At 55.1% G+C, this 13,958-nt stretch overlaps 2 protein-coding genes across 3 annotated transcripts in view; one reads left to right on the plus strand and one right to left on the minus strand.

Annotated features, from left to right (window-relative positions):
- Positions 1-363, plus strand: part of ZNF575 (zinc finger protein 575) — a 1,323-nt gene extending 960 nt beyond the window's left edge. The window contains exon 3 of the mRNA XM_010852673.1: positions 45-363. Coding sequence (XP_010850975.1) covers positions 45-363 — 319 coding nt within the window. The remainder of the gene's footprint in view (positions 1-44) is intronic.
- Positions 364-6,413: 6,050 nt separating this feature from the next.
- The window catches only part of XRCC1 (X-ray repair complementing defective repair in Chinese hamster cells 1), a 19,078-nt gene continuing 11,533 nt past the window's right edge, over positions 6,414-13,958 (minus strand). The window contains exons 4-17 of one of the 2 annotated variants that reach the window (XM_010852547.1): positions 12,993-13,151; positions 12,123-12,197; positions 11,921-12,026; positions 11,629-11,738; positions 11,442-11,553; positions 10,979-11,237; positions 10,651-10,767; positions 9,295-9,388; positions 9,018-9,153; positions 8,705-8,759; positions 8,471-8,610; positions 7,232-7,322; positions 6,741-6,816; positions 6,414-6,624 (exon numbers count right to left, since the gene is read on the minus strand). In XM_010852547.1, the coding sequence (XP_010850849.1) occupies positions 6,511-6,624; positions 6,741-6,816; positions 7,232-7,322; positions 8,471-8,610; positions 8,705-8,759; positions 9,018-9,153; positions 9,295-9,388; positions 10,651-10,767; positions 10,979-11,237; positions 11,442-11,553; positions 11,629-11,738; positions 11,921-12,026; positions 12,123-12,197; positions 12,993-13,151 (1,644 nt within the window). In that variant the 3' untranslated portion in view covers positions 6,414-6,510. Of the gene's footprint in view, positions 6,625-6,740; positions 6,817-7,231; positions 7,323-8,470; positions 8,611-8,704; positions 8,760-9,017; positions 9,154-9,294; positions 9,389-10,650; positions 10,768-10,978; positions 11,238-11,441; positions 11,739-11,920; positions 12,027-12,122; positions 12,198-12,992; positions 13,152-13,958 lie in introns of both variants that reach the window. The other variant, XM_010852546.1, reaches the window with a different exon arrangement.

Genomic DNA, 13,958 nt, shown 5'->3' on the forward strand with positions numbered 1-13,958 from the left:
ACCCATGCCCCGACTGCCCCAAGTCCTTCTGCTACCCCTCTAAGCTGGCGGCCCACCGCCACACGCACCATGCCACTGACGCCCGCCCCTATCCTTGCCCACACTGCCCCAAGGCTTTTTCATTCCCCTCCAAATTGGCGGCCCATCGCCTGTGCCACGACCCCCCGACCGCGCCAGGCAGCCAGGCCACCGCGCGGCACCGCTGCTCCAGCTGCAGTCAGGCGTTTGGCCAGAGACGCCTCCTACTCGTTCACCAGCGCAGCCACCAGCCGGAGAGCCCCGGGGAGCGGGAGTGAGCGCTCCTTTTGGCTCACTGGCTCCTTCTGCTGCCAGCCCCCGTCAATAAAGAGGTGGCATCTCTAAGCCAGGCTGTATGGACTTGCCTCTTCCAGGTAGACGAAAGGGAAGTTGACCCCGCATTGGGCTCAAACTTAGAGGCGGAGGAATCCTTTGTTTGGGGGAAAGGAAAGTGTCATCCATGAGTTTGCACTGAGTCCCAACCGTGGACCTGGAGGCGTGGTTAGAAAGGTCTTGGCTCTGGTTTCCACCCCACCTATTCATATGGCAAAGGTTAAACTGCTAGCATTGTGTGCTGCTGAGGAGTGTGGAGACAAGCTCTCCTTGTGATTTTAAATTAGTGCCTCCACTTTGGCCATTGACTGTGTGTGTGTGTGTGTTAGTCAGTCGTGTCCGACTCTTTTCGACCCCATAGGTCCCTGTAGCCCCCCAAGCTCCTCTGTCTATGGAATTCTCCAGGCAAGAATACTGGAGTGGGTAGCCATTCCTTTCTCTAGGGGATCTTCTTGACCCAGAGATTGAACCTGGTCTCCTGCACTGTGGGCAGATTCTTTACCGTCTGAGCCACCAGGGAACCCCCAACTATAGGTGTAAAGAAGTTTGAATGTGTCTATGTTCATGTCAGCTATTCCACGTCTAAGAATTTATCCTAGCACTTGGGGGGAGGGGGGAGGATATAAGATTAAGGATGTTCACTGCAGTACAATGGTAGTGCCAAAGATGAGAAATAACCTGAGTGCCCATTGATAGGGGACCAGCTAAGGAATTACAGTACAGCCACAGAATGGAAGATGTAGCTGCAGAGGGGAAAGTCAGCTCTACATGTACTGACATGTAGAATTCCCAAGGCATACTAAATCATAAAAGCAAGCACAAAGGGTATACTATCAGAAGTATAAAAATTTTTTTAAAGCCCAAGCTTTGGAGCCATCTTTGACCCACTACGTAAAAGCCTCAGGGCCTCAGACAAGTTTTGTGATTTCTCTGGACTTAGATGCTTTATCTATAAAATGGGAATTAAAAAAAAATGTTGGCCACACTGCACAACTTTCGCAATCTTAGATACCCAACCAGGGACTGAACCCAGGCTGCTGGAGTGAAAGCACTGAGTCCTAACCACTGGACTGCCAGGGAATTTCCAAATGGGAGTATTATAAGGCCTTTACAAGCATCTTTTGGGACAAAGATGGTTCCCCTTTTGGAGCCCGTTTCTCCTGCTATAAAACAAGGATGACTGAGCTAACAGTGGACTGCTGTTCGTTCTACAGACATGTATTAGGCAGGTCCTGTGAGCTGGGCCCTGCACAGGGTGTTAGGAACACGGCAATGGACAAGACAGACCTGGTCTAGTGAGGAGGTGGACACCAGCCAGAGTTGCAAAAACAAGAGAAAGAAGCCAAGGAACTTCTCTGGTGGTCCAGTGGCTAAGACTCCATGTGTCCAATGCAAAGTGCCCAGGTTTGATCCCTGGTCAGAGAACTAGATCCCACCAGCTGCAATGAAGATCAAAGAGCCCATGTGCTGCAACTAAGACCTGGTTGTCCTTCAGTGGCTAAGTCGCATCCTACTCTTTGTGACCCCGTGGACTGCAGCACGCTAGGCTTCCCTGTCCTCCACTATCTCCTGGTGTAGCCAAATAAATATTGTCTAGAAATAGTACTGTACAACATATAGGTAAAAAAAAAAAAAAGGTAAAGAAGCCAAGCCCACTTTGAACAAGTAGGGGAGCCTCACCTCCCCCCATTCGAAGAATTATTACACAGCTGTCATAATGAGGCTGGTGATGTTGGCTTGGAACAGGCTGGAGGGATGGCACTGGGAGCTCAGATACAGACCTGTGCTTACAAGGTCCTGTCAGGAGATGCTCCCCACCTGTATACTCAGAGGCTGGGCAGCAGATCTTACTAGGTTTTGCAGGCCATACAGGGTCTGCCACCACTGTCCAGCTCTGCTGCTGTGCCGCAAAGGCAGACAGCCACATTAGGATATAAGGATGAGCGTGGCCATGTTCCAATAAAATGTTATTTACAAACAGCCGGTGGGCAGATTCAACCCGTGGACTGTAGTTTGCCAGTCCCAACCACAGACGAGCCGGGGCAGGATAGCTAATCGGGAAATGAGCTGAGAGATAAGAGAAGAAAATTAAATGAGACCCTGCAGAATAATGGTCCTCCAAAGACGTCCACGTCCTAATCCCTGGAACCTGAGTTTGTGTTGGCTTCCACACGGCAGAGGGGACTTTGCATACATGACGAAGGATCTCATCTTGAGATGGGAGATTATCCTGATTATTCCAGTGGGCCCAATGTAATCACAAGGGTCCTTACATGGGAAAGACGGAGGCACAGGAGCCAGAGATGTGACAATGGAAGCAAAGACTGGAGTGATGGGGGGCCACGAGTCAAGGAATGCAGGCAGCTTCTTGAGGCTAGAAAAGGCGAGGAAATGGATTCTCCCCTAGAACTTCCAGAAGAAACACAGCAAAATAAAATTTTAAATACATACATTAAATTAAAAATAAATTTTAAAAGACAGAAGGAACACAGCCCAGACATCACCAAGTTTTTACCCCAACTTAGACTGATTTTGGTTTACTGACCTCCAGAAGTGTAAGAAAATAAAAGTTGTATTGTTTAAATCCTGTGATCTTGGTAATTTGTTACAGCAGTGTAGAAATGAATACAGCTCTCCACCTTACAGCATACACAAAAATTAAGTTCCTAGTGATTTAAGATCTAAGTTTGAGACATAAGACTCTGGAGCATTTAGATGGGAATAAAAGAATATCTTAGTAACCTCAGAGACAGAGAAACTGACACAAAAAGTATAAATTGTAGAGGAAAAGACTGGTGAATCTGACCATAAGCAAACCAAGTTACAACTATGATAAAGATACATAAGGGTTGGGTTTTTTTTTTTTGGCCCCACCATATGGCATGTGGGATTTTAGTTCCCTGTCCAGGGATCAAACCCATGCCCCCTGCTTTGGGGATGCAGTCCTTTGCTGGACCAGGATGGAAGTCCAAAGATACAGTATTGTAAGTGTATGCATGCTAAGTCGCTTCAGTTGTGTCTGACTCTTTGCAACCTTATGGACTGTTCCCTGCCTGGCTCCACTGTTTGTAGGATTCTCCAGGCAAGAATACTGGAGTGGGTTGCCATGCCCTCCTCCAGGGGATCTTCCCAGGGATCAAACCTGCGTCTCTGTCTCCTGCACTGCAGGCAGATTCTTTAGCAGCTGAGCTACCAGGGAAGCTCATTATGAGTGTATACCTGGCATATGCTGTCAGATACAGAGTTAGGAAAGGTCTCCTTGAGGAGCTATTATTTGAGCTCAGATCTGGAAGGCGGGGAGGATGGAATGTGAGGTGGTTTGTGGAATCTCCAGCATCAGGCTCCAGACAAATGAAAACGAGGCCACAGGATGGCAGGCTCCCCTCCCTGGGGGAGGGACAGCCAAGGGGCAGGATCTCTCCTCCGAAGTCAGCAGTATGGCCTGTGCCCATGTTTACCATGCAGCCTGTCTTAGCAGATCTTCTGGGAAGCAACCACACCGCTATCCGAATCTCAAGGACACAAACTCATTTGGGATGTGTCCATCTGGTCCAACCTTAGCTTGTCTAGACCAGAGAGCTGACTCCTGGAGAGATGAGATTTGGTCATACCGACAAGAGGACAGGGCTTCCTAGGTGGTGCTATTGGTGAAGAACCCAGCCTGCCAATTCAGGAGACACACGATAAACGGGTTTGACCCCTGGATTGGGAAGGTCCCCTGGAGGAGGGCATGGCAACCCACTCCAGTATTCTTGCCTGCGAATTCCTATAGACAGAGGAGCCTGGCAGGCTACAGTCCATGGGATCAGAGTCGGACAGGACTCAGCACGCACACGCATCATGCCCCTGGTGCTGGAGATTCCACAAACCACCTTGCATTCCATCCTCCCCACCTTTCAGATCTGAGCTCAAACAATAGCTCCTCAAGGCCTAACTCTCAGACAGGACTGCGCACGCATACAAACCAGGGGCCAGTGTTGAGTCTGGATGGGTCCGTTTTCCTGCCATCCTGATGCCCTGCTGCTCCTTGCGTGTGTTCCTGCCTTGCTTTTCCTCCGCCTGGAATGGCTCCCCAGACCCTCCCCTGCTTCTCCCGAGTCCCTGCCGATGGGTGAGTGCTCGGAGATGCCTTCCCCATGACCCTGTCACTCTCATCGCTGGATAACCCCACCCAGCTTTTTCTGCTCACACAGGGTTTATTGCCATGCTGCAAGACACTCGCCATCTCTGACCCCCAGCAGAATGTCAGCCCCATAAGAGCAGGGACTCATGTCTCATTTGGCACACCAGAGCCCCAGTGTGTGGGTGTGCTTGGTACAGTAATGACCCCCCCAAAGACACCCACAGCCTAACCCCTGGAACCTGTGGATATGTTACATGGCAAAGGTGAATTAAGAGAACATAAGGGGGCTTCCCTGATGGCTCAGTGGTAAAGAATCCACCTGCCAATGCAGGAAACACATGTTCGACCCCTGACCTGGGAAGATCCCACAGGCCTCAGAGCAACTAAGCCTGGGCACCACAACTACTGAGCCCATGTGCCCCAACTGTTGAAGCTCACCCACCCTAGAGCCTGTGCTCAGCAATGAGAGAAGCCACCGCAATGAGAAGCCCGGGCAACTCAACTGGAGTACTCCCCGCTTGGTGCAACAAGAGAAAAGCCCACACAGCAACGAAGACCTAGTACAGTCAGAAATAAATAAAAGATTTTAAAGACAGCATAAGGAAGGAAGGTTGCTAACGGGCTGACTTTAAAACCAGATTATCCCAGGTTATCCAGGTGGGCTCAGCATAATCCCAAGAAGTCAGTGTCAGAGTGATGCAGCGTGAGAACAACTCCACCGGCCGTTGCTGGCTTTGAAGATGGAAAGGGCATGGGTCATGGGCTGGAAGTTGGGAAAGATAAGGACGCAGATTCTCTCCCAGAGGCCCAGGAGAAGCAGAGCCCTGCCTGCGCCTTGATGGTTAGCCTGGTGAGACCCATTTTGGACCCCAAATCTAGGTTATAACCTTTAAGACACTAAGTTTGTGGTCATTTGGTCCCCAGCTCTGATCCTGCCCTTTGCCCTCCCTAGGATGAAGTTCGAGCTTCTAGGCTCCCATCCACTGCACTGCAGGGCTGCCCTGTCCTGCTTTCTACAGTGAGAGAAGGCTCTCCATCGGCACTGTCCAGAGCAGCAGCCAGTGGGCACTGGAAGTGCAGCCAGTGTGGCTGAGGAAGTGAATTGTTCATTTCACTGTTGCCAAGTTTTTGTTTTTTGCCACACCGAATGGCATGCAGGATCTTAGTTCCCTGACCAGGGATTGAACCCATCTTCCCTGCAGTGGAATTACAGTCCTAACCACCGGACCACCAGGGAAGTCCTAAAGGTGGTTGTGTTTATTTTGTTTCGTACTTTTTTGGCTGTGCTACATGGCATGCTGGATCTCCCCCAACCAGGGATTGAACCCATGTCCCTGCATTGGGAGCACGGAGTCTTAACCACTGGACCACCAGATAAGCCCCCCATCCCACCCCCAGATTCTCTAACACCCAGGTCAGTTCCCACCTTAAATATGGTGGAGCCTTAAAGGGGGTCTGGGATTTGTGGAGGGTGATTTAAATGCCCCTGCCCTAGCTCTCCCTCCCAAATGTGGTGACGTCAAAGCAGGCCGGAGTTGGTTTCACAGCTACTTCTGAGAGCCCTGGAGAAAGGGAAATGTCCTTGGCCCAGGGGAACTGAGACTTCGAGGGAGGCCACCCCCTGAGCATCCCAGGACCCCCAGAGGGACAACCGAGATACGGGGATGGGGTCCGGGGATCCAAACCAGCTGAGCGGTGGTGCTGAGTGTCAGATTCCCAATCCCCTGCCACCTGCTGCCAAAGCGGGGAGGTACCAGGGAGAGTAACAAGGAGCTCCTCCCCAACCAGGCCCAGGACAGAGAGCTCTTCCGCAGACTCCAGGACAGGAGCCATCAGGTGGCCCACAGACCCGGCCTTCAGAGGCGAGTGGAACTGAACCTGAGACAGAAAGCAGGGAGCCTGACGGGGTTCTCAGAGGCGCGAGCGGAGGGGCAGCTGCTCCAAGCAAAGTCTCCTTTATTAAACTCGTGTGGGTGTGTGTGTATGCGTGCACATATGTGCGTGTGTGTATGCGTCCATGTGTGTGCACACACATTTCATGCCTGGGGCACCACCCCGTAGAGCTGGTGGGGAAGTAACTTCTGCTTCTCGTTGCAACTGTAGATCCAGCGGGGGCGGACGAACACCAGGGACGGGTTGTCCGTCAAGGCCTGCAAGGGGCGGGGGGCAGTGGGACGGGTACAGGCAGGACCGTGTCAGCCAGGAGGGGCTGGGGGATGCGCTGGGGCAGGCGGGGCCTCCCTCTCCCTGCCCCTCCAGCACTCACCTCCTCAAAGCTGGGGTCCCACTCCTGCGCGGTGATCACAAACTGGACCCGCTCACTCATGTAGTCCTCAAGCTCCCTGGCGGGAGACGCGAAGAGGCGGAGAATCGGCGCCCCTTCTCTTGACGCCCTCCTCCCCAACCACTCTGAGGCCGTCCTCTCTCCATGCCCACCCATCGCCCCTGTGGGCCACCCGTGGGTCCCCCACTCCCACGTGCCAGGCTCGCCGTATCCATGAAACCGCCAGCTCCTGCCAGCACCAATCCTTTCATAAGGGCGGTGAGGAGCCTCACTTTAGAGAAGAGGAAATGGGGGTCAAGGGGTTGGGGGTGGGGAGTTTGGGGGTGTGGTGTGGGAAACTATGCATCCAGGGCCCCAGCACAGCGAGCAGGGCTGGCACGGAGCTCCACAGCCTGTGTCGACCCTCAGGGTACATTCCTTCTCCATCTTCCCCATGACCTTCCACCCCCCCACCCCCGCCCCTGGAGACTGACCCGTTGAAGGCTGTGACATAGCGGCTGAGCGTCCGCCGCTCGTCCCCTGGGAACTCCCCGTAAAGGAAGAAGCGTTTGCCCTGGAAAAAGTCTGCAGGGGAGAGATGGGGCGGGGAGAGCCGACGTGAACCCCTGGAGTCCCGGGGTGCCAGCCAGGAGCCACGGTACACTCAGACTGGACAAGAAGGCAGGCGCAGCGGCTGGATGGGGTGAGGAATGTCCGTGGACACTCTGACTCAGAAGCCATCCCTGACAAGCAGTGGTTCTAGAGAGGCCTAACAGGGTTTTGTTTTACATTGATGGTAAAAGATACTATTAGTGGCAATGTGTTTCTTACACCAGGTCAGTCAGTTCCTTAACTTGGTCTGGGTTGGAAATTTCACATCCTGCCACTTCCTCGACTGGCTGGCCCACTCCTTTTAACCAGTGCCTTCTCTGGTGCTGCCCTTCGGGGTGGCTCTTCGTTCCAGTTTAACATGATTTTCTGTTAAGTTGCCAAGGTCACGTTTGGGGCTTTGGAGGAGGATCAGAGTATGTTCCTGCCCATCACTTGTGAGGAACCAGGTGGAAATGGCTTTTTCCGGTGGCCACAGACCCTCACCTCCACTCAGAGCCTCTGACTGTCCGGCTCTCCTTTCATTCTCTTTTGGCTGCGCCACGCCACACACGGGATCTTAGTTCCTTGACCAGGGATCAAACCTGAGCCCCCTGCACAGGAAACCTGGAGTGTTAACCACTGGACCACCTGGGGAGTCCCTCTCCTTTCATTCTTGACCAGAAGAGGCTCCGCCTGCCCCCACGTCTGGGGTGATAAATAGCAAGGCGGGTCCCAACAGAGATCGGTGCATCTGTATTCCCTGAGCCCCACCCCTCACCGACAAAGCTGAACCCGGGGGTGCAGCCGGGGTACCTGCAGATTCTTAAAGCCCCCGGGTCGGTCTTGAAGCCAAGGGAGTGGGAGGCCCCTGTTGTCAGGGGGTGAGAAGCTAAAGGGGGTCTGGCGGGGGGCTGGGCTGTGAGGGAGGTGGTCACAGCGGAAGTCAGGACGGGACAGACAAGAAAGGATGCTGACAGGAAGGGAACAGGCCTGAGAGGATACGGAGGTGGCAAAGGTCAGGGAGGAGGGCGAGGAGCCTGGGAGACAAGTCAGAGTGGGCAGCGGCCATCCCGGGGGGCCTGGGGCAAGTCACCTCAGACAAGTGACAGGGCAAACCCCACATCGGGAGGAGGGGTTCCCACCTGGGAGCTCGGGAACTGGCAGGTTGGGAGACTCCGGGGGGCCCTCGTGGTCCGTGTTCTCATCTGTGGATCCCGCGTACGGGTCCTCACCATTCTCCTCCTGACCAGGGGGCTGCCTTTCTTCCTTCTGCTCGGCCACCCTGGGGAGGCCAAGGAGGGTGGGGAAGGAGCGTGCAGACCGGCTCCCCCTCCACCCAAGGTCAGGGCCACCCTGACCACCCAGCCCCACCCTACCTTCTCAGCTCGTCCTCGGTGTCCCCAGAGTCTTCTGCCCCGTTGTCCTGTCCTTCTGTGAGCAGACGCTTAGTCAGCTTGAGGCCTCTACCTCCCAGCCTCACACCTGAGCACAGGTGGGATGTCCCAACACCCAACTCAATCGGCCCCCAGATTCAGTTGGGGGTGAGGAGGCAGCCTCCCCCCCGCCCCCCAGATCCACTGTCTGGGATCCAGCCCCATCTCGCTGGACTCAGGAGCTCAGACTTGGAACTCCTTCCCCTTTTAGATGAGGGAGTCTGGGTCTTCAGCCGATCCTCCCTCAGACTCTGACCTGACTGCTCCGCCTCAGTGTCGTCATTATCTTCCTGGGCCCCTGGTGAGGCTGGTTTGGTCTCTTCTGGGGTTGGGGGTCTCTGGGGTGAGCTAGGTCCTGCTGCCTGAGGGGGCTTGGCTTTGGTCTGGGGGCGCTGAGGAGGGAGGGTGGGTCAGGGAGGAGGGAAGGGGCAATGAGGGTGTGAGTGTGTGCCCGCAGGAGACAGGAGTAGAGAGTTTGGGGTACCATGTCCCCCCGACTCCACCCTCCCCCATGCCGGGCAGGGGACATGGACCTTTCGGGGAGCCTTGGGGGCTTCATTCCCACTGCCGCCGCTGTGAGAGCCCCCCTCGTCCTCGCTGCTCGAGCCTGACCCAGCCATGAGGTACCTGGGGGAGGGATTGGGCCTCAGACCAACAGCAGACATGTCCTCCAGGGGAAGTGGGGAGGGGGCTTAAGAAGCAGCAGGCGCTGGAATTTACTATCAATAAACAAATCCTCAGGGTGCAGTTGTGGTCTCCCTCCTGGTCTGCCCCTTCTCCCAGCTCCAGAAGGGCCCCGTGGACCTTCAGCCACCCACACCATAGACTACAGCAATCCCTGGTTTCCCCTCCCTCTGAGGGAAGAAATGTCTCATTTCATAAACAAACAAAAGAAATCAGAAATAATTCTCTCCTTAAAGCATCAAAGTCAGTTTCTCATTAGAATGTCTACTGATTAAGGGGAAAATCTCAAAAGCAAATTTCCTATGTGCCAGGCACTGTTGCCAACACTTGACAGGTTCAGAGTCGCTGAATCCTGAAGCGGGTGCTATTTTTAGCCCCATTTTACAGATGAGGAAATGGAGGCCCAGAGAGATCAAGCGGCCCCAAATCCAGGGCAGAGTGCGCACGCAGCAGAAGCAAGTGAACCTGCTGGCGGTGCTGCCCTGGCCCCCACGTTAAGACCCTTCTGCACGTGATATGGTTGTTTCCAGCCTGGTGACACCCTTTTCTGGTAAGTCACCCTCACTGTAGAGCCATGGCTCGTGGGAAGACTCAGAAGGCTTAAAGTGGTGGGGCCTTCCCTGGTGGTCCAGGGGCTCAGACTGCTAAGGGAGCCCCTCCTCCCGACAGACGCCAGGCTGACCCAGCCTCGGCTCCTGCCTCTGCTCAGCCTGGCAAACCTCTTCTCCTCCTGGAAGAACCCTGGCTCACTGCCGTTGTCCCTGTGGGCCCTCCAAAGTATTTCACAATAAGTCTGGCCCCTCATCAAAGTCACAGGCTCTCAAAAGGAGGGACCGATGTCTGGGGTCCAGCGGTGGGCAGCCCAGCCTGACACCGCACAGGGGTTTCAGATGAATGAATGTCAACAGGTCCCAACACTTCATTCTCCGCCCTGAGCCTTTGTGAACGCTGTTTCTCCAGCCTGCAGCCTTTTCCCTTGCTAAGCAGACTTCCCAGAGCCCTCCTGGGACCCCTGGGGACGCCCTCCCTCTCCTCCCCATCTCCCAGCCCTGCCCCTCCTCCTCTGGGAAGTCAGCTGACTCCGGGCTGGCAGGCCACAGCCTCATTTCTCCTCAGATGCCTGGCGCTGCCCGGCACGGGGATGAGGGGCAGGGTTGGGGTGTGCGTGTGCGTGTGTAAACCACACGTGTGCAGAGAGGCCTCACCTCCGCGAGGGCAGCCGCCGCCGCATGCGGTGACAATCCAGCACCCACTCTTTGCGCACGATTCGGCCTCCGAGGCCGAGGACCTGGCTGTACTTGGGGGTGTTGGCAAAGGCACAGCTGGTGGGGAGCAGAATGGAGGGCGGTCTGAGCGGCAAAGGCAAAGAGACAAGGGGCACGGGAGAGAGACAGAGGGGCGGAGGGAGGAAAAGAAAGAGAACAAGAGGCAGAGGATACAGAGAGGCGAGGTGACAGAGAGAGAGCAGGACGGAGCAGATGGAAAAGTCGGAGAAGGGGCAGCGGGGAGTGACGGGAGGGGACGCGGGCCTACATGAGGTGCGTGCTGTCTGGAGTCCAGTCCGGTCGATACTTGGCCCCCAGCTCAAGGGCCTTGTCCCGGAGCTCCGAGCGGAAGGGGTTCTGGAAGCCACTCAGCACCACCACCACACCCTGGAGGATCTTCCCCAGCTCCTGTGGGCCTGCGCGGGGGGCCTTGGGCTCAGCGCCTTCTCCTCGGGGCTTCCCTGGTGCTGCCCCTCGTGCTGGGGCAGGGGTGCGGGGAGTGGCTGGGGTACGGGCAGGAGCTGGCACTGGGGAAGCCAGAGAGTGGATTCAGTTAGAAAATGTAGGGCTACACACCCCCTCTCCTCTTTCACACCCAGGAGTTCAGGCTCCCAGCACCTCCTCCCTCAGACCCAGGAGTTCAGACCCCCAGGCCCTCTTCCCTCAGACCCAGGATCCCCGCCCCTCTACCCTCGGACCCTCTGTGGGAACAAGGAATCCAGTTTGCTCACATTTGGGTCTTTTGAGGGCAGGGAGTGAGGGCTGAGCTGATGGTTTGCTGGGGGTCTTCTTTTCTTCTTGGTTTAAATCCAGCTTCCTCTTGCCTTTGGGGGACTCCTGAGGCTTAGGGGGTGGGTTGTGCTGAGGCCTCCAGCTCCTCTCCTCCTTTTCTGCTCCCCCAGGGTCTGGTGATCTCACCTTGAAGGTGCTGCCTGCTGCCTTGGAGGCCGGGGAGGCTGAGGAGGCGGCGCTGGAGGCCTGCAGTGTAGCCGCTGCATAGCTGGGTCCTGCCGGGTCACTGGCTGCCACTGCAGAGGGGGAGAGTGGATCCAGGATGAGGGGGCTGGACCCTCAGGCCTTCTGGGTCACAAAGTGTTGTTCCCAAGACCCAGCAGTGACCAAGGGTCCAGGCCCCAGCCCCCACTCCCTCAGGCCCAGGATCCAGGCCCCCAGCCTTTACTTGCTCAGGACCCAGGCTTTCCGTCCTCACCTGGGGGTGTCTTGTTGATACGACTGAAGAAGAGAGCCCCAGGTTTCAGGGAGCTAGCACTCTCATCCTCCTCCTTCACACGGAACTGGCCGAGCTTGGTCACCTTCTAAGGTCCCACAAGGTCAGTGCAGTGGGAGGGCTGTTGGCAGGTGAGGGTGAAGAGGTGGGGAGAAGGCTCTGGGCAGGGGCAGGCAGAGCTTACCTGGGATGAGACCTCGGCCTCGTCTTTGTCTGGGGGGCTGTGAAACCGTACAAAACTCAGGCCATAGGGGGCATCCTGGGAGAGGAAGGGTGGGAGTCAGGGAGTCTGGCCAAGGACAAAGGCTTGGCCCCCATCCCTTTCGTTTAGAGAAACCCCTTCCTGACTCTTTCCCTCCAATGGATACACACATCTGGGGAGCTGCCTGGTTGATCATGACAAGGATAATAACCACAAGCTGTCACTGAGCCCTAACTTGGGGTCAGGTTCAGCACAAAGCCCTTTACATGCTCAGCCCTTGAGCCTCAGAGCAACTGCCAAAGGCTGCAGGGTGTCTAGGCAAATCCACCCTGCCTGCCAATTTCCTGCCCAAGGAATGGGAAGGAGGGCCGTGTGCCACTTCCGTGAGTCAGAAATGCTCCCGGCTCTTTCCTCCTCTGCTGGATGGATGCAGAACCATGAGATGGAAGGATCCTGGATCCCAGGATGGCCAGAAAGGTGAAGTCACTAGCCTGAGATCACAGAGCTAAGGAGTGCAGCAGCCAGGTTTTAAACCAGCGTTCTGACTCCAGATCTCACGATGCTAACTCTGAGGCCCCACTCTAAGAAGCCACACATCTCCCACAAGTCAGCAGATCCCCCTCCCAATTCTCGTGAGACCTTGCAGGTCACCCTTCCCAATCTCCCTGCAGGAAGCCAAGATTCCTATATGGGGAGGACGGAAAGCCAATTTCAGAGAACGCAGGGGCCCAGCCTCCTTGTAATTCCCCGGGGAAGCGGACTGTCCGGCCCTCCCAGCCCTCGGGGACTCAGTATCAGCCTCTCGCCTCTCCCGTGGTGCGGGACCAAGGACCCCGCTCCCACCCTGGGTACCTTGCTGTAGGGCTGGCTGCAGACAATTTTGACTCGGTCCCAGCGCTTCTCTGCTGCTGCCCGGACCAGCTTGTCAGGCCCAAAGATACGAACGCGGTTGGAGTTTGAGCCACTGCGACTCTCGGCAGGGGACATGAAAGACGAGGTGACCAGAAGGACCTGGGAAAAGGCAGAGTGGCTAAGGACCAGGCCTGGCTGGTGGCAATGACACCTCCTAGGGAATGGAAGAGCGCAGGGGCCTGAGCAGAGACTAGGGGGTCTTCAGACCCAGCTCTACCTCAGCGCTCAAGGCTTTCAGACGCTTCTCTTCTTCCTGGGTGTCCTGTCGGTCCTTCCCTGACACAGGCCCCAGAGGGATCCTTCTACTCCCAGACCTGAACCACCCTTCTCTAAATTCCTCCAGAGTCTTCCATATCTGGACATGCAGAGGGCTGCACAGCCTTGGGAACCCTCCAGATCGGCAGGCCCCAGCAGAGGATATTCACAATGACTTTTCAGAAATGCACAACTGAGGGAGCAGAAGGGAAGTGTTAGGGCCCGAAGGAACAGCCCAGAAACCAAAGAGTAGGGGAGACACACCCACTATTAATTGACTGTCTCTGGACTTCCCTGGCGGCCCAGTGGCTAAGACTGCATTCCCAATGCAGGGGGCCTGGGTTCGATCCCTGGTCAGGTAACTGGATCCCACGTACTGTAATGAAGACTGAAGATCTTAGTGTGTCATGACTAAGACCTGGCACAGCCAAACAAATAAATTAATCAATTAAAAAATTTTTTTGACTGTTTCTCAGTTCAGACCCATCTTTGAAAAATAAAAAAATCAAATATATAAAATAATAAAGGAATATAATGGAAAAATCAAAAAGAAGAAAAAATTTAAAAAACTTTTTTTTATATTAAAAAAAAAATTCCACACTGGTGTCTCAGCTCTGGGACGCTGGAGACATTTCTAATTGACAGCTGCTC

Source organism: Bison bison, unplaced genomic scaffold (assembly GCF_000754665.1).
Source record: "Bison bison bison isolate TAMUID 2011002044 unplaced genomic scaffold, Bison_UMD1.0 scf7180017864313, whole genome shotgun sequence".
Taxonomy (NCBI): Eukaryota; Metazoa; Chordata; class Mammalia; order Artiodactyla; family Bovidae; genus Bison; species Bison bison.